We start from the raw sequence: 21,710 nt of genomic DNA on the forward strand, positions 1-21,710 counted from the left end.
TTTGTTTTTTTCTTTCAGATACCAAAAAAAATTAGAAGATGCCAAACGCATTGGTATCAAAAAGGCTATTTCAGCCAATATTTCTATGGGTATTGCTTTCTTTTTGATATATGCATCATATGCCTTGGCCTTCTGGTATGGAACCACTTTGATACTCTCTGATGACTATACAATCGGAAAAGTCTTTACAGTATGTATTTCCCAGTAGCTGAACAATGTTTATTAAAAATACTGAACTGATCCTATATAATCTTATTGGAATGTGTGACTTTAAATTTTAAGTGAGGTTGAAGTTAGCTTTTCAAACTACATTTTTTAATTTTTCACCCCTGCTGACAAAACCAAAACCAGTTCTGCATACCACTAATATTTTTTTAAGTTGGATAGCAACATAAAGAAAAAAAAAATCCAGCTTGGATCAATAATAATTAGTTGTAAATTTTTTATTCAGTCACACCAGATCTTTGCTAAAAGACTGAGACATAACTTCTAGGAATCATGATTCATGCCAGGTGGTTACATTCAGGAGAGAAAGACCAGGAGGCATCAGGTAGCATTCTCGTTGTAACAAGTTAGCTCCTGTCTTAACACAGTTAATTTACCTGCAGTCTTTCTCTACAGTGATATCAGGTCGGACCTTTTATTGGAAGGCTTTGGGGTATAACTGTGTGGTTGAAGATTTGATCCCAATTACAGCCTGCCTGCTAAGGAGTGCATATCTGTGATAGGTCAGCAGCTCTTGAGGCTATCCTCTCCTTTATGCTCAGGCACCAGGGTCTCTTGCAAGATCTATGAGTCTTTGAGAAGCAGCTCATTTAGTTGTTCCCACTTGTGACCAGATAGGTAAGTCCATTTTGTGGCCAGCAGGACTAGGGAAGTGATTGTGTCCAGTACTCAGCACTGGTGAGGCCTCACCTCGAATACTGTGTTCTGTTTTGGGTCCCTCACTACAAAAAAAGACATTGAGGTGCTGGAATATATCTAGAGACAGACAACAAAGCTGGTGAAGGGTCTAGAGAACAAGTCTTTTCAATAGCGGCTGAGGGAACTGGGGTTGTTTAGTCTGAAGAAAAAGAGGCCCAGGGGAGACCTGATCGCTCTCTACAACTACCTGAGAAGAGGCTGTAGTGAGGTGAGTGTTGGTCTCTTCCACCAAGTAGCAAGTGACAGGACAGGAGATAATGGCCTCAAGCTGAGCCAGGGGAGGTTTAGGTTGGATATTAGGAAAAATTTTTTCACTGAAAGGGTTGTCAAGAATTGGAACAGGCTGCCCAGGGAAGTGGTTGAGTCGCCATTCCTGAAGGCAGTGTAGACATGATGCTTAGAGACATGGTTTAGTGGTAGACTTGGCAGTGCTAGTTTAAGGGTTGGACTTGTTGACCTTAAGGGTCTTTTGAAACCTAAAAGATTCTGTGATTCTACAATTTTGTCCACTCCAGGGCAGAACCAGACAGGTGAGTTTGTATTACCAACACGCTGCAGAAATCAGCTGGGAAGGAGCTTTGTTCTCATGTCCTCAGTGAAAGCAACTGCTGGATCAGGGAAAGCAGGAGTACCTGAAGCTAGGCTTCTGCCTTATCTGGCAAGCAGCACATGGCTACAGAGCAGGGGTTATCTCTGGTCTTCGGAGAAGGCTGTACTCATTGTCATCTCCTCTGGGCTACTAACAACTTAGACTGTAATGTAAGCTTGATTTAATACTTAGAGATAATTAGAATAAAATGTAAATAAGCCTTTATTCCCAACATCTGAAATGAGTGGCAGAGTTGCATGAATTCAGAAAAAAACACCCAAACACAAAAATGTCAGAACCAAGGCTGAAAAAATTAGATGAGAAATTAGAGTCTGCTTTTGATGTGACAATTTCAGTTTCACACAAAGAATTTTCCCATTTCCTCAAGCATTTGGTTCTGTTCTTGCCAGTACTACAATATAGTAGATTACCATGCCTTTACCTTTTGGGTTGAAGTACCCTTGGTTATATCTTATATGAAGAAAGAAAGAGGGGTTTTTTCTATGTTTAATCACAAAAGTAACTAGTAACTAATTTTTGTTCAGGTGGGGCTAGAAATGTCCTTCTCTTCTCTATTGTCATTATAAAGAAGAATTCCAGCCTTCAGCAGCTCACAATATCTTTCTTATGGTCCAATTGTGGAAGAAGGAAATATAATTTGATTTCTTATTGTCGATGTTTACCTTCTGTTAAATGATTGCCACCTGTTTAATTGCTGCTTTCATTCTAGACTTCCTCATATTGTACAGCATGCATGAAACTACTTGAAGTAATGATAGATAATATTCTCCAATAAATGAAGCTGTCTAATTAGAGTTATGAATTCCTAGCTATGCATTATGTTGGTCATTTTTTTTTTCTTTAGGTCTTTTTTTCTATATTACTTGGAGCTTTTAGTGTTGGACAGACTGCACCAAGTATGGAGGCATTTGCCAATGCAAGAGGAGCTGCCTATGCAATCTTTAATATCATAGACAATGTGAGTATGTTTGCCATGTCTGTCATCCAAAATTGTTAAACATCTGACTTGTTTGTGAATTAAAATTAACAATTGTGTGTACAATATCGTGACATTTAAAAAAATCTACCTATAACAATTGTGGATACAGGACAAACATGTAAACACTGGAATGTGAGCCAATAACTGAGGAAGATGCAAATTCCTACCAGTTGTAGTTTTATCTGGTAGTTCAGAAGACCAGGTTAATAAATATACTTTAATCTTAATTCTTAACAAAACCCCAACTCAACAACTGAGAGAGGATTCTAGATCTTCTGTAACTATGCTCACTTTATTGATAATATTTCTTTTCAGCTATCAATAATTTAAAAGGCTGCCTTTACAGTGACTACATCTGTAGTTATTTGGCCATGTAACTTCTACTTTCAAGTCCTATATCAAAAATATTAAAATATTTGAATATTTTATAAATTATATGCATTATCTAATTACTGTATATAAAATATAACTAAACTTAATGTTGTGTTTCCATTTGCTGCTGCATCAGGTAACAGTTATGAAACAATACTGGAATGTCCACTGACATTTTTACCTCTGGGGTCACATCTACCTTGTAGTTCAGAGATGTGACTGTAGCTGTTGCAGTTATACCCATGCTAGATCAAGATGAGATATCAGTAACAGCAGGATCATACCTGACAAGGATTGGTTTCAGCTATAATATTTACTTACCAGACTTATGGTATATACTGGCTGGCAGGGGCTGTAACCTTGCTGCTATAGTATCATAGTGACTACAGTGCTCTTTTAAAAGTAATCTTGGGTTGTCTACACAAGCTATATTTCTCTCTTTGGATATTAGTGCACTATTCCTAATTCTAGACTGTTCTGGGTAGCAATTAAAACAATCGCATTAAAACCTAGTCCTCTGTCTGTGTTAATATGGCACAGCTGCTGTCTCTTACAGTATGTTAAAGGGAGAAGTGTAATCATGAAAACAAATTACTGGTAGTATGCAATGGCTGGATGTGAATGTGTAGGTTATTCCTTCCTTTCACTGATTTTTTAGATTATCCCTTAATTTATGCCTGTGAAGACTTAAGGCCCTGAGCATTTGCCTCGGTTACTCACCCCTGACAACAGATCTACCAGTGACCTGGACTGTCAGATTCACACATCTGTGAGCTACAGCTACTTTGCAATGATGCTTGTTATGCCTTGTTATATAGTAACAGTAATGTCTAAGATGTCACATCCCTGTATCATGCTAAAATGACATTAAGAATCTAAACAATGTTTTCTTCCCTTTTTTTGATATGTTATTCTTCACAGGAACCTCAAATTGACAGTTCATCCGATGCTGGCTATAAACCAATGCATGTTAAGGGGGATTTGGAATTTCAAAATGTTTACTTCAATTATCCTGCTAGGCCAGATACGAAGGTACTGTGCATGGAGGTGATACAGATTCCATTTAAGATAACTTGATTGATTTAGAGGAAAACAATTGCTTTAATTAAAAAAAAAAAAAAAAAAGTCCTAGAAATAATGGAAACTTTTGTTTTTAACTAGAGCTGATAACATGTTTTAGACAGAACTGATTAGTTAAGTAAATTAACAGCCAATCTTTTAAAATAAAATGTAACTACATGAAAGTTCCACTAAAAGCTGAAAGGTTGGAGATCCTTATAAGTCACAAATATAATGAAAAACACTAATTGTAATAGTATTTGTTTTAATCCAGTAAAAATATTATAGCAGTATATTGATATGCCAAATTGTCCACACTGTAAGTCTAAAGTATTTCTCTGAGAAACTGGCAGCAGATCCAACACCTACCTTATTGTATTTACAATGCAAAATCTGCCTCTTTGAAGAAAGAGATTGTTTTGATTGAGAGGTCTCACTAAGGTAAGTCTTGATGCAATAACTGGGGAAGAGGTCTGAATTATTTTTGAAAATACATTTATTAAGAATGTCTTGGAAAATCATCTTTTCCAATGTGAAGGAAAGCCACTTTCATTAATCTATAAAAGGGGATCTGTTTCCATTTTGTTCAGGTAGAATATGAAGACAGAGAAGAACAGGGCTTTCTTAGTCAACTTTTAAATAAAGAGACAAAATATTCCAGTGAGCCAGTATCTAAAAAGATCAGCTGAAATCATTTGGCATTTATATTAACTACAATTAGAATTGATATGAAGACTAGGAAGACTACTAGTCTCAGTGAATTCTGCATCAGGTTTCTAAAATGTTTTTAAAATTATCTAGTATTAGAGAAGGGCTTTGAGTTTTTATTTCTTCCTCTATTACAGATGTCACCTTTTTAGCACTTAATGCTGGTGAGAAAGGGCAAAGGATATTGCATAACAAATAAAAACAGGAATGATGAGCAATCCAGAGCATAGCAGGGAACATAATGTGTTAATGGAAACAGCATTGCATACTGCTAAATTGTCTTTGCCTACTGACAACAGTAAGGTTTAAGAGGGTAGTACGCAACAGAAGACCTCACTGCATTCCTAAACTTGTGCAGGCATATGTGACATCAATGGCTGGGAATTCATCTCATGTGATAGCTGCAGGAACACTTCCCCAGCAAGGGCTGAAAAACCTGCCCAAGACATGGAGCAGGTGCTTGTGCAGTGATTGTGCCAGGCTTGCTGTTGTTGCATTTTAGCAGGGATAGAAGTAGGTAGGCTTCTTCTCTAACATTAGCTTGTGTTAGGATGAAGATAAAACCTAAATAATGTCCTCAGATAGGCCCATTCTATTTTCTAGGACTTTTTATCTTGCATGTTTATGTATAAGAAAATATTGTGAAGATACTTTATTCTTCTCACTTCAGTGAGACAAAGTATTTGGCCCAAAACTGACTGAAATCAGTGAAATATTTCCATTTGCATCTTCATGTTTTGGATCAGGCTCTTAGCTTTTATCTTATTCCCAGGGCTAGCTTTCATGTAAATGTCTAACAATGTAATAAGTATATTTCCATGTAAAAACTTGCAAAACAAAGACTTTTGATTGAGTTCTAAGGTAGCTTGAGGGTTTATACTAGGTTGTCTCAGCTTGTAGTTGCTCATTTTGACATCATATAAATCCCACAATTCAAAATATTCTTGATAAAAGTAGCAATTTTTTCAGAGGTTTTAGCATTACTGAAATGAAAGAGTGTTCGTTTTACCCTGTTGTTCTGAAATAAGAAAAGTCCTGTTTAATGGAATATCGGCTCTCCCATTTCTTTTAAGATAAGAACTTCCCCATGATGTATTCTTATTGGGCTACTTGTAACGAACATTTTATATAAATATGCAAAACCAGAACCATAAATTTTTGCACCCTGCTAACTAAAAAAAAAATATCCAAGGAAAGGTTCCCTTTCATCTCATGACACAGAGGATTACAAATGTGTCTCTGCTTGAAGTTTTAGAGAAAACTGTAGGGAAAAGCTCCCATAGGCCAATAGAAGGTAAGAGGGAAAGAAAAGTTATTTTCCTCTACAGCTGCAGTGCATGTTGTGTGGCATATTCACCACCTACCTGAAACTGAGTGGTCGAGAGAGTAGCAATTAAGTTTGTATGGAAAGCAGACCTTCACTTTTGCAGTAGGTATGTAATGCCACATTTTGGAGGGATAAGCATAAGGAAGAATCTATTCATAGTGCAGTAAAACTTCATAAACTCCACATCAGCCATTCCACAATTTCACATATAGTTCTTCCCCTTCACTAGCTAAAGGTCTCTTGCAAAATTTTATTGATAGTCTCCAGAGTTTCTTCAAATTTACACTGACATTTTGACATTTTTGCTTACCTTTCTTACATGAACAGATACTGAAAGGCTTGAATCTCAAGGTTAGTTGTGGCCAGACAGTGGCTCTGGTCGGTGGCAGCGGCTGTGGGAAAAGTACAACTGTTCAGCTCATCCAGAGGTTTTACGATCCCAAGGAAGGCACGGTAAGTTACTGCAAGTGAGATGACTGCTCCGTGTGTCACAGTTGTTGGAAGTCTGGTTCTGGTCTCACTGCCCTTGTTCCAATGACGCGGCAAAGTCTCCCCTAAAAAGGCATGTGCCAGCCTGGAGAGAGAGGTTCCTTGACCAAAACACTCAGTAAAGAGTTTTTGTCTGCTTCCTTTTGTCTAGGTCACCATTGATGGACAGGACATTAAGACTTTAAACGTAAGGTATCTGCGAGAGATTATTGGTGTTGTGAACCAGGAGCCCGTGCTATTTGCTACTACCATTGCAGAAAACATTCGTTATGGCCGTGAGGGTGTCACCATGGAAGAGATTGAAAAAGCTACCAAGGAAGCGAATGCTTATGACTTCATCATGAAGCTACCCAATGTAAGCAAATCAGCTGTCCTGCTGAAATAATTTCTCCTGAACTGTCTTGTGTCAACTAGTTCCTTAGAAGGGTTTCTCATAAACAGAGGAAGCTATCCCTGGATCTGTGAATAGGCAGAGCTATGCAGAGCTTCCTCATAACTTCTGAGAATAACGTTAATTTTAAATTTTTAGGTCATGACTTGATGAGCATTTGGAGAACCATTAGAATTCCAGGGACACAAATGATTAGGCAGGTATATCCAAGTGGGTGTTTGTCCTCTAGTGTTGCAGAGGAAGGACAAGACGCTGACGGGGTTACTAACACTGATGTGCCTTTTCTTTACCCTGCCTTTCTTTGGTGAAAGGACTGTGCTACTGAGTGTTGTGGAAATGTGTGTGGTTGTCTTGTAGAAGTTTGAAACCATGGTTGGAGAAAGAGGGGCACAGCTGAGCGGAGGCCAGAAGCAAAGAATAGCAATTGCCCGAGCTCTGGTTCGCAATCCTAAAATACTTCTGCTTGATGAAGCAACGTCAGCTTTGGACACTGAGAGTGAATCAGTTGTGCAGGCAGCACTGGACAAGGTCAGTATTGCTCCTTTGTTTAAAGAGCTGCAAGAAAGGGAGACCCCTAAAAAGTCTAAAGTAAGCCTGAATTTTGCAAATACTCTCTGTTCATGGAAAGACTGGGAGCTCTAAATGGGGATGAATAGTGAAGTGCTTTGAAAAATAAATACATTAAAAATCTGGTTTGGAGTTTGTCAGCACTAGCTATATCAAGTCAGGCAGACTGCCCAGTGGTGAAGTGTTTTTGCAAGTGCCCATGAAATTCAGTTAATGATGTTATGGATAGGACTGAACTGCAGCAGACGTTCCCAAACAAGCTTTAGTCTTTGGAGCAGTGGAGAGCTCAACACGAGCTAAGAGCTAAATATTCTCAAGCGAGTTTGGGGATCCATGTGGGATATGATCTTATTAACACCCAGCAAAGTAATTCAGAACCTGCCAATTAGACGTAACTTCGAAACTACCTAGACAATTTAAAAAAAAATAGCCAATCCTGTATTTCTTGTTGTCTTGTCTAAGCAGGTATATGAACAGTTTACAAAATAGTTCCACCTATTCCTCAGGCTGAATCAATCATATTTGTTGGGTTTTCCCTCCTCCTGTTTCTTTCACTATGCACCTACGCTTATGCCCTGGGTGATCACAATTTCCCACCATTGCATAAACATTTTCAGCAGTGATCATAGTTCATCTACAGACAATATCTTTAGAAAGCATTTTGCCTCCATATGCTATTCTGCCTTAGGACAAGTACCTTAGATTACCCACTGTGCAGTGTTGTGTTTAGAAGAATCAGAGAGAATATATGTTCTCATCTTCAAAGATATTTTCATCCCTACTTTTCACTTGGATGCCTCATTGCCACTAATTTCAGCAAGAGTCACACTCTGTCTACTAGCCTTAATTACTGACAATTCACACTGCCCTGCAAAACTACTTTAGCTGCCATACTCGGGGATCTTTCTCCCAACTCATGTCCTATAACGTGAATCCCAGAGACAGGAGAGCAGAGAGCTGATGATTGAGACATATTTGGTGGGATCCCAAGTAACTGCTGCAATATAAAATTTATATAGCTAGTTTAAACAAGTTACTTAGCCTCTCACCTTCCCCACCTGTCTTCAAAATATGTCATATGGTGAGATGAATCTCCCTGTTGACATTTCTGTCAGAGCATGCCAGAAAGACTTGCTCAGACTAGACTAGCCCTCAGATTGCTGATGTTAAGCAAGTCAAAGCAAAGCTGTTGGGTGCCAAGCATTCATTTGTCCTCTTGCCTGCTATTTCCCTTCCTCACTGTGCGGAGCATGTATGTCTATAGAAGGTTTACATCAGATCTAGAGTAGACCACTTTTCCCTGCAGGCTTCACCAAACCTCTGCTGAATCTGTTTACTGTTTATGTGGATGAGGTGTTCTGCTTTTTATAATTAAGGACATTAACCTGATTTTCTTCTACATCTCAATGTGATTTTAACTTTTTAAGATTGTCTCAGACATAGTGAAGCATTAAGACTACCAGGAAAATGCCTCCCATTTCTTATAGGATGGTTTGAATAGCTGTCATTTCCAGTTCTTAAAATCATGTGGAAATATTAAGATACCAGGTTTAGCTGGAAATTCATTGAGAATACTCCACACATTGAAGTTTTCTTTTATTTCCTAATTGTAAAACACTTATTAAGCCATTATTCTAGCAGTTCAAACGTCACGTGAAGATTTTTAACCTGAATTATATAATGTTTGGATTAATTTCTTGGGTTATTAGACATTAACACCAATTTATCCCAGCACATGCTGTCACAATGTGCCTGTAAAAATATCTTTATTGTGTCAAACTACATACTTATAGGATTTGTTACTTGTGAGTGATTAAAAAGATGAAAAAACATGAGTAATAGAAGTATGATTTTAAGTACAATTTTAGGTAAATATTTTCAGCTAAGCCACACTAGTAATTTAGAACAAGTAAAATTGCTAAGTGATTGATTTTTAATATTTGTAAAATTCTCTGAAATAAAATTGTCACTGACTTGCTTAACGGTATATAGTCTTTCTTCAGTGAAAATTGGATACATAACCTGGAAAGATATTGAAGGGGGCAGTTTCAAACGTATGTTTAGATATTTGTGTTTAGAAAGAAATAGTCAGACATGAAAAAAACAGACTACCTTAGTTCATATTTTCAAATAAAATATGTTTTGTGGTATTTTATTTAAGTTACATTTTTGCTTTAGTTTACCTTGGAAGAACTGAAAAATATTACAAAATTCAACATTTCTCAGTTGACAATTTTGGTCTTTGATAGAAAACCATTTCTAAGGGAAATTTTTCACTTAAAATATTTTGTTCAACTCTAATATGAAGAGGGGAAATATCATATGTGCCTGACAATGTTAATGTGAGGCCATCGTTATGCTGTTTTCAGGTCAGGAAAGGACGCACTACACTTCTTATCGCTCATCGTTTGTCAACAATTCGAAATGCGGATCTTATAGCTGCATTTGAAAATGGTGTCATCACAGAACAAGGGACTCATAATGAATTAATAGAACAAAAGGGAATTTACTACAAGCTTGTTAATATGCAGGTAGCTTTTTCACAACCAATTTTTCATACCTTTCATCATATTGTGTACTATTGATTTAACCAAACTGAATTGCTCCCAAAGGTACCTCTAGCTTTGCAGTGTTTTCTCAGTTGAGAAACTCTAGGGGAAAAAGAAGCTTCCCTGAAGAGTGCTGAACTTCATATTAAGAAAACTTCATATTAAGTAAAATGTGCAAGTTTAATTCACAGTTGTGAATTCTAAGCAAAAAAATGTTTCTTTAAAAGTATGACATTAAAAATTGTGTGAGAACGTAAAAAACACGATTGTCAATGTGATTGAGGTAAAAATGAAGTTCTGGTACTGATTGATTTTCAGACTACTTTTCCAAATCATAGAGTTATAAAATAACTCAGGTTGGAGCGGACCACAGTGGCTCATCTAGTCCAACCCCCACTGAACACAGGGCAGACTATGAGGTTGGAGTGGGTTGCTTAGGGCCTTGTCCTGTTGACTTTGGAATACCTCCAAGGATGGAGACTCCACACCCTCATCAAGTCACCTGCTCCAATGCCTCCCACCCTCATTGTGAAAACTCAAACACTCTTATGCAAGTACTTTTGCAAATCAGCAGCGTTTTAGTTTCAGGCTCCTGAAGCTTTGTCAGTTAGACATGGTCTATCTTTAATTTTTTTATTATCTGTCAAGCTGTCTCAAACTTTTCAAACAGTTTCTCTCAGGTCTTAACTTTGAAGCAGCTGGAAGTCTTGCTCCTATTCTTCATGGCTCTCTCCTCATGTTGACAGGCCCTCCTGTTGAATTTCTGACTCTCTTTAAGGCCCTTTTATATAATTTTTGCATTTTGAAGACGCTTTCTTCAAAAGGGCTTCTTCAGTTAACTGATTTTAACTCTCCTGTATGTTTACAGAACAGTTTAACTTGACAAAAAAAAAATAGAAAAAAAATCTCAGTGACTAAAACTTTTCCCCCCCCTTGTAAATGTTAGAGTATCAGCAAGTTTTTCACTGAGTATAGAGAGGACTTAATGAAACTTCAGTATTTGATTGGTCTTTGTAACATTGCTCAGTTCTTATCAATCTTCCATTTACTTAACATAAATCATTGTTGTTGTTATTTAGAATTTATCATCATTTGAAAATACAGAATAATATGGCCATAAACAATTTTTAGCATCATTCTGTTTCATTTCAGGCATCAGGAACTGAGGATCAGTTACAGGAAGAAGGTAATACACCAGCTGCCTCAGAGGAGGCATGGAAGCGATCAGTACTTACTGGACAAAGACATTCCATGCAGAAAAGCATACAAAGGTTCAGAATACAGAATGATGAACCCGATGTAAAAGCTGTTCAGCTTGTGAGTGTGCCTGTATTCTTACTTGTGTGTGTTTTCCATAACTAATGGGATAAGAAATAAATGTGATCCCACTCAAGAGAAAGTAACTTTTTAACAAAATGTGCAAAGGCAGCCTACATGTCTGGTTAAGGACTCATCAACTGACAAAATCATACAAGAGTTCTATGGAAACAGTCTTTTCCACTGAAGCTAAAATTATTTTTTTTTATTTGATACTTGAAATATTTTGAGGAATATTATGAAACAAAATCACTTGAGTATGGGAATAGCCAAGGTTGCGAGTTAATTCATTTAATTATAGAAAAAACCCAAAACTAGGTAATTAGTCATATAATGCAAATAGCACACCCTGAATAGGCAATAATTACATTTTTTGTCTAAATGTTTTGCTATCTATTGTCTAAAATGTCTGTGTTAGCAAATAAATGACTGAAAAATAAGAGAATTAATGAGCTGGCTAATGACCTAAACCTGCAAGAGATCATATTCAGCAACAAGTAAGGAGCAATTCAATACCATCAGGTACAAAAAGTGGTTTAAATTTGCAATTTCTGTTTCTGGATAGTACCACGAAGGATAAGTGGGATTTGTGACTAATCTTTTCAGGGAAAGATTCTAATTGTTATTGTTGTAAGAAATTACATTTTAGATAGCATTTATTCATCTTTTCCTTCTTTTATGTTATTAATATTGGGTACTGAGTAACAGTAAGAATTTCTGCAGTTAATTAATACAGTTTTTAAAGATCAGTTAGTTTGGGGTTTCCCAACATGGAATATTGGATAAGGAACATATTACAAAGAATATAGACATCACTCATTTCCCTCCCTTAATGTATTGTATTTATCCTGATGGAATCCTTTTATTTTAGGATAAAAGAGTACCTCCAGTTTCATTTTTTAAGATTATGGAGTTGAATAAAACTGAATGGCCATACTTTGTTATTGGAACTTTATGTGCAATTATCAATGGGGCCCTGCAACCCCTATTTTCAGTCATCATTTCAGATATTATAGGGGTGAGTATAAAAAAAAAGAAGTAACACTCTTCATTGTATGCTTTAGCTTTTGTCATTATTTCCTAATTACCTTTATGATAAACCAATAAAATTATACATTTTTTTTCAATTTGCACTGCAAATGGGCAAATGTCCTTGCTATGGAGAATGCAAGATGTCTGCTCAATGTCTTATAGAGCAGTGATGCTAATTGCACATCCTCAAGCAGAGCAGTTCACTGATGCTGAATGAGGAGAGGTTCTCCCATGACGTCTCCAAATCTGCTTCACCCTTACTCCTTTAGAGAAGGCAATATGTTAGCATGAGCAGTGCAAGCCTGAAATGGGATCCTTGCTCTGCCTTGCCCATGTGTGCTCAGCCATAGCCTTTCCGAAGATAGGATGTGACATGAAGCAGTGAGAAAAGAACAAGATGAAATGGATGTGAGATAACGCTTCTGAGTAGAGTTTTCATTACAGAGAGAATTTCTGTAAACCTGAATTTATGGTGTTAGAAAATGAAGTTACGTTCTCAAGTAAGCAACACTTTTCTTGTACTGGTAGGAATTTTCTAACATTTTCTATCAGAACACACTGTTGTGTTGGAAAGGTATTGAGATTGATAACAGTGTAGGACCTTACTATGCTATTGACACTGCAGAAGAGGAGACAAACTGATTGTGAAAGTACATGTTTACGTGCACTTATGTACCCATATGCCATACAGCACTCATATGCCACACCAAGGGAGAATATATGGACCTTTTACTTGCATGAGTTGTAGAAGACAAAGAATCGGTTTAGAAACAAATACAGCTCTGGAGGTTGAACCTCAGGTTCATGTTTTGACTGCTTTGGGATGCAGCACTCAGTCTTATTTTCTCATGTTTTTCACAGTTTTACCACAAAACATGAAAAAGAGAAAAGGAAAACACAGCAACATCTGCATTTACTGGAACATTTTTTACAACCAGTCAAGCTGTAGTATATAACTTGAAAGATACTGAAATAGCTTATCTTAAATTTTTGTACATGAGGTGTTACCTTCCAAAGAACTGTTTGGGAAAAGAGTATTACATTGGTGTTATACTTCAGCTTTTAATGCAAAGTGTAACAGAAAACATCCCTGAGGAAAGGGGAGCAGGCTCTGCATTTGCAGTTTTTCAGCATTTGTCCCCAAATCAGTCTGACATGGAAAATAATCTGACAAAGGGCAGAATATATATATTGGGAAAAAATAAAATTAAAGTCCTTTCTTTTTAAACATTAATTAACTCATAAAACTTAAAAAATTATTTTCAGATGTGATAGGATTTATAACAAATCTATATTAGAAAATTTAAATAATTTCATTGTAAATCTTATTGCTATGGACCAAGGTATAAAACGATGTAAACTGGAGTCACTCTGAGCAAACAATAGATAAATTTTGACTAAGGCAAATTAAATTTTATTAAACAAATTAAAAACATATAATGACAGTTACTCAACATCCAAAATATGCGAATACAATGCAACATCAAAGAACATGCAACACTCTTAAAGATCTATTTAAAAGACTTAGAGACTCTGAAGACCTCTAACCTTATAAAATATATTTGTGTTATCCAAACTCAGAATCATTTTTTTTATTCTCTACAAACTTGGTGAAACCAAAACTATATGATCTCCTTGTTTCATGAACTATGATTTTTTTACCATATACAGAAGTATGACGATGGCTTGAAGATACTACGTATTTAATATTAATTTATCTGCTTTTGAGATAAATAAGTGCATGGAAACTTTAAATGGAAAATTATTTTAGTAACAAAGCAAACTCTCCATACAGTGTAAATTTTTTTTTGTTGTTAACATATAGAAAACAAACAATAGAAGTCTGTTTGTTGCTGAGTCTTAGCCTAAAAAAAATAGTGGGTCTGTAAAATATAACACATCATATTAAGAACAACTGCCATATATCTCTCACTAATTAATCATTGTTTAACATGCAATAGTCTTCAGCCAGTGACTCCAGAAATGCTATTCTAGAGTTTTAAGACATGCTTCAGCATTTTGCTGGTGTAAATTGCAACAATAATTAACTGATGTAGGTTCTTCACTGACATGTGTTACTGACTTTATCTTGCCAAAATACCAATGAAGCCTTTATTCACAAGACATGAAAAATCACTTCAGATCTATAAACTTCAAAGAAAAAAAATCTTCGTTCAACAAGAAATGGACTTGTTATCACTTTAAGTGTATGTAATGCATATAGCATGTATGTAACAATAACAGGGGATATTATGGCACTGTAACTTAAGTAAATTAATTTTCAAAATTTTCTCTTATAGATGTTTGTAGAAAAAGGAGAGACTATCATCAGGGAGACAAATAGCATGTATGCACTGCTGTTCTTAGGTTTTGGACTAATTTCATTTGTCACTTTTTTTCTTCAGGTAAGTTTTTGTTACTGCAATTGTTCGTGATATTTGAGGCACTATATCTCAACTGTGCTAAATTCTCAGTGCCTTAGTGGTAAGCAGTACACAAGAAAAATTATGATGAACTTTCACTATCAGATAGGTTCAAAATATACTAAGAGGTATCAAATGTTCTCTGTATTATATGCTGACGCCCATCTCTCCAGCAAAGGAAACTTTGGGTGTAAGGCCCACACTACACCACAGCTTGTGTAGGAAATCCCAGTACTGACAGCACTGATAGTACTGAGAGTAATGTTGGGAGCACAGGCTTAGATCAGGTTTTGATTCTTCTGCCTTGAGTAAATAGTTGCCTCAACACCTGCTCTGAGCTCTGTGCAATGCTCCTGGAGCATCTGATCTGATTGCACTGAAACTACTCTGCATGTACCTACATGGGCTCAACCCCTTGGATTTCTAAGAAAACATACCAAAATTAATTAAGACCATATCACATGCTTAATTTAAGATTACTCACAGCTCCATACTGTGAAAGTTAAATAATATTTCAAATCACGTCTTCAGTCTGTGGAATGCATCCTTCTGTTTGTACAGGAAAGGAAGACTCTGAAACAGAGTCTAAATTCCCATATACACATAACATGTATTTGCCAATGCATGGACTTACTTATATTGCAGGAGAACTGCCAAGTTCATATGTAAATTAGTTCACTTGTTACGTGACTTGATGTGAACCTCATTTACATGCACAAATCCCTTTAGTTATTGCTCAACTACTTGTTGGCCTTGCCCAATCACCTGTTGACTTCTGAACACCACCTTGCTACTTTCTGCTAGATGCCTCTGAGACAACAGGGTGCCTTTTCTGAAATTACCTCCAGCCCTTGACCTCTCTTCAGGCAGAACCAACCTCAAAATTCCTACTTCTGTGATGTCCTTGGAAAATAAAAGAAATTGGTGGTAGAGCTGTTATGGATATTTCTCCACTCAGATGTGTCTGCCTGTTTGTCTCATCTCATTCCTGCACAGTCTGACCCTGCATGGCCCTGGCCCAGGAGTGACAGATTCACCAGTATGTCTTTGTGCACAGAGTTGTGTTGTACTTAGTGAGTATCTGTGCAGGTTCAGAGGGTTCCTCTAAAAATAACCAGCAACACTATATCTTTTTCACTCCAAGCTCTTAGAGAGAGAGAGGGAAATCCCTGGTATTTGTACCGTGACTAAAACAAGTATAGGGCCTTACTTGTGATAGCACCGAGCCTGTTACTTTGAAGTGACCAATTTCTGTTTGAGATCAGGTGTGATAAAAAAATTCCTGCAATTAAAACACTGTTTTGTGGGGCCTGAAGACTGTTCCATGGGATACACTTGTTTCTTAAAAAGCAGTGTCTCATTCTTTGCATTACTCTTATAGGTGCTAAATTTAGCTTTTAAAAATTTTGATTACCTCCGTTACAGCTAGAGTATTTTTTACTTAGCAATGTTCTTTTTGATATTATATGCAGATAGTCACTTAACAATTTATCTGAAGATAGACAAAAACTATGATAAGGTAATAAAAAAGCTTTTTTTTTTTTTTTCCTCAAACAGGGTTTCACATTTGGCAAAGCTGGAGAAATCCTTACAATGAGGCTTCGAACTATGACATTTAGAGCAATTCTGAGGCAGGTAAAAGTATTATATATTTAGCTTTCTGGAGCTTTAGAAATGCTTGTTTGTTTACATGCCATAAATTATCTCTCTGTTTATTTAAGTAGTCATGATACAATCATATCCATAAAGACCACACTGATTTCTTTAGCTCAGTTTAGAAACTGACTGGACTAAATCTGCATAACAGATCCAGGTAGATATAATAAATGGTTTTAAAACCCTTTTACTGATATAACTATAAGTCAAGTATAAGAAAGCTCAAAAGTAATGATAGTGTTTATTTAGTTTATTTAATAAAATCAAAGCACCTTTGGACTGAGGACCAGAGAAAGTAGGCTGTACTCCAAGAGACTGAATCTGAAATTCAGATCAGCCTTCATGGTAAGCTAACTCCATGTATAGGCTAGGATCCACAAATAATTACTAGTGAAGGTTATAGGACCTGGATATCTGACCAGCTGCACTCACTAATCTGCTGGCTGCTCCTACGTAGCAGGCACAGAGCCATAGACAGATACAGGAGGGGTCAGCAGTAGGAACAGAGCTCTGTTGTCAGTAAAAGCACATTCAGCAGCAGTGTGAAAACTTGTAAAAATAATCAGCCTGAAATCCAAGAACAGCAGTCCTTAGTTGCTAAGCAGTGAGGAGGATGGCAAGGATCTTAACTGCATGTGTAACCAGCCTTATCACCGTTGTTTGATGGCTGGCATTAGCTGCTTCCTGGAGCGGGTGCAGTGCCAAGCTGCTCAACAACTCCACTGCAATGTACCAGTGCAAATTGGTAAGCCCTTCCTGGGGGGCACAGCCTGCACTGGTACCTGTCCTACTGACTTGCTAGCATTTCCAGTCCCTATTTCAACACAGCTAGAACTAACTCAGGTATTTTTTGCCCCTCTTTTGCTGCCACTCCTACTTTTACCAGTTGATTTCCTACTATTTTTTATTTAATTCGCCGAGTATTTAAAAGAAATGTTGGTATTCTATATGTTATTATCAGTCCACAGTACAAATTCAGTCCTTCACTGAATTTCTATTAAATTTTACTCCCAGCTGACCGAGCTGTAGGCATGCATGTTATCCCTGAGGTAGTAGAACACAGAGCAATGTGAGACGAGGTGCATCACTCACTTGCCTTTCACTCACTACAGAGAGCTCTATCCCAACCACACTAGTCTGATACATCAGCAAGTCTGGGATCAAAGAGGATGTTTCCAAACAGGCACCAACTTCACCACTTCAGCACATACAGCTAAGTGAAGATTTCCTGATCTCCACAGAGGGTCATTCCCCACTTGAGAAGTTCCCAAAGCCGACATGAGTCACATCAGCTTCCCTTTTGTTAACCCCTTTCACTGGTGGCCCAGATACCCCTTCTTTCTGGTTTAAATGGGAAGAAATTATGAGTCACCTGCCTGGAAATTAAGTCCCATTAGACTTATTTGACTAGCTCAGGAGGAAAGTAAGACCATGCTGAATCTCAGCAGATCCATAGAGGAAGGGCTTGAAAGACCCTAAAGGTAACAGAGAGGTTTTCATGGTCAAGTAATATCATTATATTAACTTTTTTCACTCTGGTGTGAAAAGTGTTCACCTGGCATCATTTTCAAATATCGGGCACTACAGTGGGACCAGGGAGGCTTTTGTGTATTAGCACCAACACATGTGGTTCGTTCTCCATATCATGTAACACCAAAGTAACCATCTGTCTATGTGAGCCTACAGCCAGATTGAAACTGTTTGGTTCACATCTTGTTTTTCTTATTGTATTTAAGAATAGAGTACTTTACTGCAATTAAATATAATTCCTCACCCTCAATAAAACACCAAGAAATCAAAATATAGCAAGTTTGTTGATGTCTAAAGGTTATACATTTATACACTAATGGTAGAAAATATAAAAGCTTTTACAATAACCTTATGAACAGTTATTACACAAAAATACCATACTGTTGATAAGAATTATGTATGTATACAGTAATATAAATACTTAGATTGTTTCATTATCAATTTTTTTTTGTTTTTACATTTGGCAAATCTGGAGGAAAGATAGAGTGAATATTTTATTTTTACTTCATGGGTTTAAATAAGACAAATGTTTTGGATTTACTTCAGACATTTTAGTTTTTAAGTGTGTGCTTTAAAGTCACTGATCCCTCTGACCAATTAATCTGAATTTATAATGAGTTACAAAAGATCGACAAGATTTTTTTCCTGGAAAATAGTGTCTTCCAGATGAGGAAGAGGTAGTCTTCAGTAATCTCCCAGCACTGCAAATCATTTTACATCTGTCTTCTCAGACACCACAGAAATTTTGCAGAAACACTCAGACTATTGAAACATTTCACAGCAGACTTACAGATTTCACAGTACTTGTAACTGACGGAGAATTAAGATGTATTTTTAGCTTTATAACAGGAGAAAGCATATTATTTAGTTAGTAGTCTTTGCAGATGTATGTTATACATCCAAGTAATTGTCTCTAAATTACAGATTCCTAGGTATTGCTATTTAGTGAGCATCTGATCATCAAAACCATGTTAAATTCACAAGCAAGAATTTCTTATAAAGCTACAGTTAATACGAAATAATGTGTTCATGCTATTGCAAAAAGGATATATGATTGTTAACATAACTTAGGTTTGAGTTTTGAGGTTTGTGTTCCTATGCCTTTAATCAATTTTTAGGTCTGTAGTGTTTATGATTACATGTAAAGATCATCATATCGTGTGTGCCATCCTGTTGTAATTGGAAGTGATTAAGTTCTCTTATGTAGACTGATTAGGTGATGTGCAGACTAAAATTTTTAAGATTATAATAACTCTATTTCATGTTGTAGGAGATCAGCTGGTTTGATGATCCTAAAAATAACACTGGAGCATTAATTACAAGACTTGCTAGTGATGCCTCACAAGTGAAAGGAGTAAGTAGCAGGCACTGATATTTTTAAGATCTGGTTTAACATGGGGTAAGTTTCAGACTGGATTCGATAGGTAGAAATCCTGCACACAAAGTCATCTGGAAGCTGTTATCATTTATTAAATTATTATGTATTAAATATTAATTATTTTGGTGTCACAAAAATTAAATATCATAACAGTAGGTAAGATATACATTTAATTAATATATATCTATATATTTGCTTTTAGTTCATACTACTGTTCAGATCTGTTATCACTAGTATAAATGAGTCATCCAAGGAGTCTATTTATTTATCCAACCTGTTTAGATGTCTAGACAGCATTGCGTTTCCATGTTAAATGTTACAAATATTAATAAAATATCTAAGTGTATGGGTCAAAATGAGGATTGTTCTCATTGCAGCACTGTGTTTGCTCACGTGCTTAAAGTTATAAGTGGTCAGAGAGGAAAAAATGGTCTTGGACTCCAAGTTAGTAAATGTCATGTTTCAGGAGATCTGACAAGTTTAAAGTTGTGGTTCTATGTATAAAAAATAAGAGGTTTTTGAGATGTGTTTTCTTGGGCAAAACCTGAAAACAAAGGCTGTAAGTCTTTAAGTTACTATAAGTGAATAGATGGAAACAGAGGAGGAAGACAAGGTAAGATACAGAAGATTTGAGGGAATATTCTGTACAATAGGATGTTTTTTTTTTCAAAAGATAAAGCGTCCAGTCCTGCAGAATATTTAGACCAAATTAAGCACTTTCAGATGTCCTCTGGTGAATAAATCTCAATTGTCTAGGTAACAAATATTTCCTGCCTAGTTTTCAAATAAAACAATGGTTTCATTCTTTTCCAGGCTACAGGTTCCAGACTGGCACTAATTGCCCAAAATGTAGCTAATCTTGGGATGGGGATTGTTTTGTCATTGATCCATGGCTGGCAGCTGACTCTTCTGCTTTTAGCCATTGTGCCAATTATTGCTGTAACAGGAATGATTCAAATGAAGATGCTTGCAGGACATGCAAAAAAAGATAAAAAGGAACTGGAAATCGCAGGAAGGGTAGGTTCAGTGGTGTTTTTGTCTGGTTTTATGTTGTACTACACAGTGTTGTTTGATAGGGACGTTGGTGATGGATCAAGAATATACTCCTCAAAGAAGTAAAAGTCTGCATTGTTGTACTGCTTTAACAACATGGTATTATATCAAATATGAAGCTGAAAATTGAAAATGTGCATTATTAATTTATGTTCTCAAATAGTTAGTAGCACTCAGAGTGGTTTGTTTTTTAAAAAAGTCCTGGGTCTCTCACACTTGTCCCAATTCTGCATTCAAGTTCCCTATTCTTTCCCAGCACTCTGTTTTTTTTCCTTTTCTTCATTTCTTTCCAACTTTTTTCCTTTCAGTGCGCCTTTCTTCTACCTGTCACATCTCTTTCTCTCACCTTGCAACTGTCTGTGGGCTTAGTACAAAAAGGCACGATATAAAACCCATCCACATTAGCAAGGATGCATGAAAACATTGCAGTGACAGTGTAGCTGATGGCGCCTCGCAATCCCTTGCTCTGATGTTCATTCATTTCCCTCTCAGCTGGGAAGGGAAGCAGGAGCCTGGGAATCTGCTTCAAAGGAAAATGTGAATGTGGCAGCAAAGGGAGAGGGTGTTACTTCATTTCATAACTTTGAGGAGAACCGTTTTCTCACTTCCTAAGATGTGCTGTCTCAGGACAGACTGTGCTTTGTGGGGACCGGGTTTCTGACACCCCCCAAGCAGTACAGCACCTGTTATCTTTCCTTCTGCTCTTTCCTTCCCTCCCATTACACTGTGGTCAGTTATGGAGTCTAGGCACAGCAAATTTTATCCTCTCTTTCCATTACCTATATTAGGAAAGTTTCTCAGAGGCATTTTGTGCCTCCAGGCTGATTAGAAAATGGGTTTGGGTGTTTACTCCTAGCCCTTTTCACACTAAAATAAAAAGAAAGGAAATTTCTCTTGGCTTTGTCTGCCAGGCATTTTGGTATAAATCTACATAGCAATGATTCATTCTAAGGCCAAATCCCAAGGCATCCATAGAATGTTGTTGTCCTCTGCCACATGTAAATGAGTATTCTCTAATAATATTTTTTCCCAGTAAAAATATAACAAATAGTTAAGAAAATTCAAGGGAATTAACTCATCTTTTATGTATCATGACTTCTACAACACTTTTCAGCTGAGGCTTACAGTACAACTTTTTGAAATAAGTATCCAGTGCAATCATTGTATGATCTGGAAGGAAACGTAGAAAGTAGATAGTCATTTTAGCCCGATCGTACAATGACTGCATTGGTTACCTATCAGCCTCGGCTGGTAACGGCAGCTGGGAAAAGGCAAGAGAAGGTAATGCAAAGACCAGAAGTCAAACTTGGAAAACTCTGTGAGCCCACAGGTTGGCTGTTATAAAG

General features: G+C 36.8%; 1 protein-coding gene across 1 annotated transcript in view; it reads left to right on the forward strand.

Annotated features, from left to right (window-relative positions):
* LOC104368207 (ATP-dependent translocase ABCB1-like) overlaps window positions 1-21,710 on the forward strand; it is a 48,933-nt gene that overhangs the window by 16,087 nt on the left and 11,136 nt on the right. Inside the window, exons 8-20 of the mRNA XM_032991712.2 lie at window positions 19-190; window positions 2,379-2,492; window positions 3,807-3,917; window positions 6,307-6,432; window positions 6,620-6,823; window positions 7,217-7,387; window positions 9,796-9,957; window positions 11,128-11,292; window positions 12,164-12,310; window positions 14,625-14,729; window positions 16,305-16,382; window positions 19,204-19,287; window positions 20,125-20,328. Coding sequence (XP_032847603.2) covers window positions 19-190; window positions 2,379-2,492; window positions 3,807-3,917; window positions 6,307-6,432; window positions 6,620-6,823; window positions 7,217-7,387; window positions 9,796-9,957; window positions 11,128-11,292; window positions 12,164-12,310; window positions 14,625-14,729; window positions 16,305-16,382; window positions 19,204-19,287; window positions 20,125-20,328 — 1,843 coding nt within the window. The remainder of the gene's footprint in view (window positions 1-18; window positions 191-2,378; window positions 2,493-3,806; window positions 3,918-6,306; window positions 6,433-6,619; window positions 6,824-7,216; window positions 7,388-9,795; window positions 9,958-11,127; window positions 11,293-12,163; window positions 12,311-14,624; window positions 14,730-16,304; window positions 16,383-19,203; window positions 19,288-20,124; window positions 20,329-21,710) is intronic.

This window comes from Tyto alba, unplaced genomic scaffold (genome assembly GCF_018691265.1).
Source record: "Tyto alba isolate M040663 unplaced genomic scaffold, T.alba_DEE_v4.0 Super-Scaffold_38, whole genome shotgun sequence".
NCBI classification, from domain to species: domain Eukaryota; kingdom Metazoa; phylum Chordata; class Aves; order Strigiformes; family Tytonidae; genus Tyto; species Tyto alba.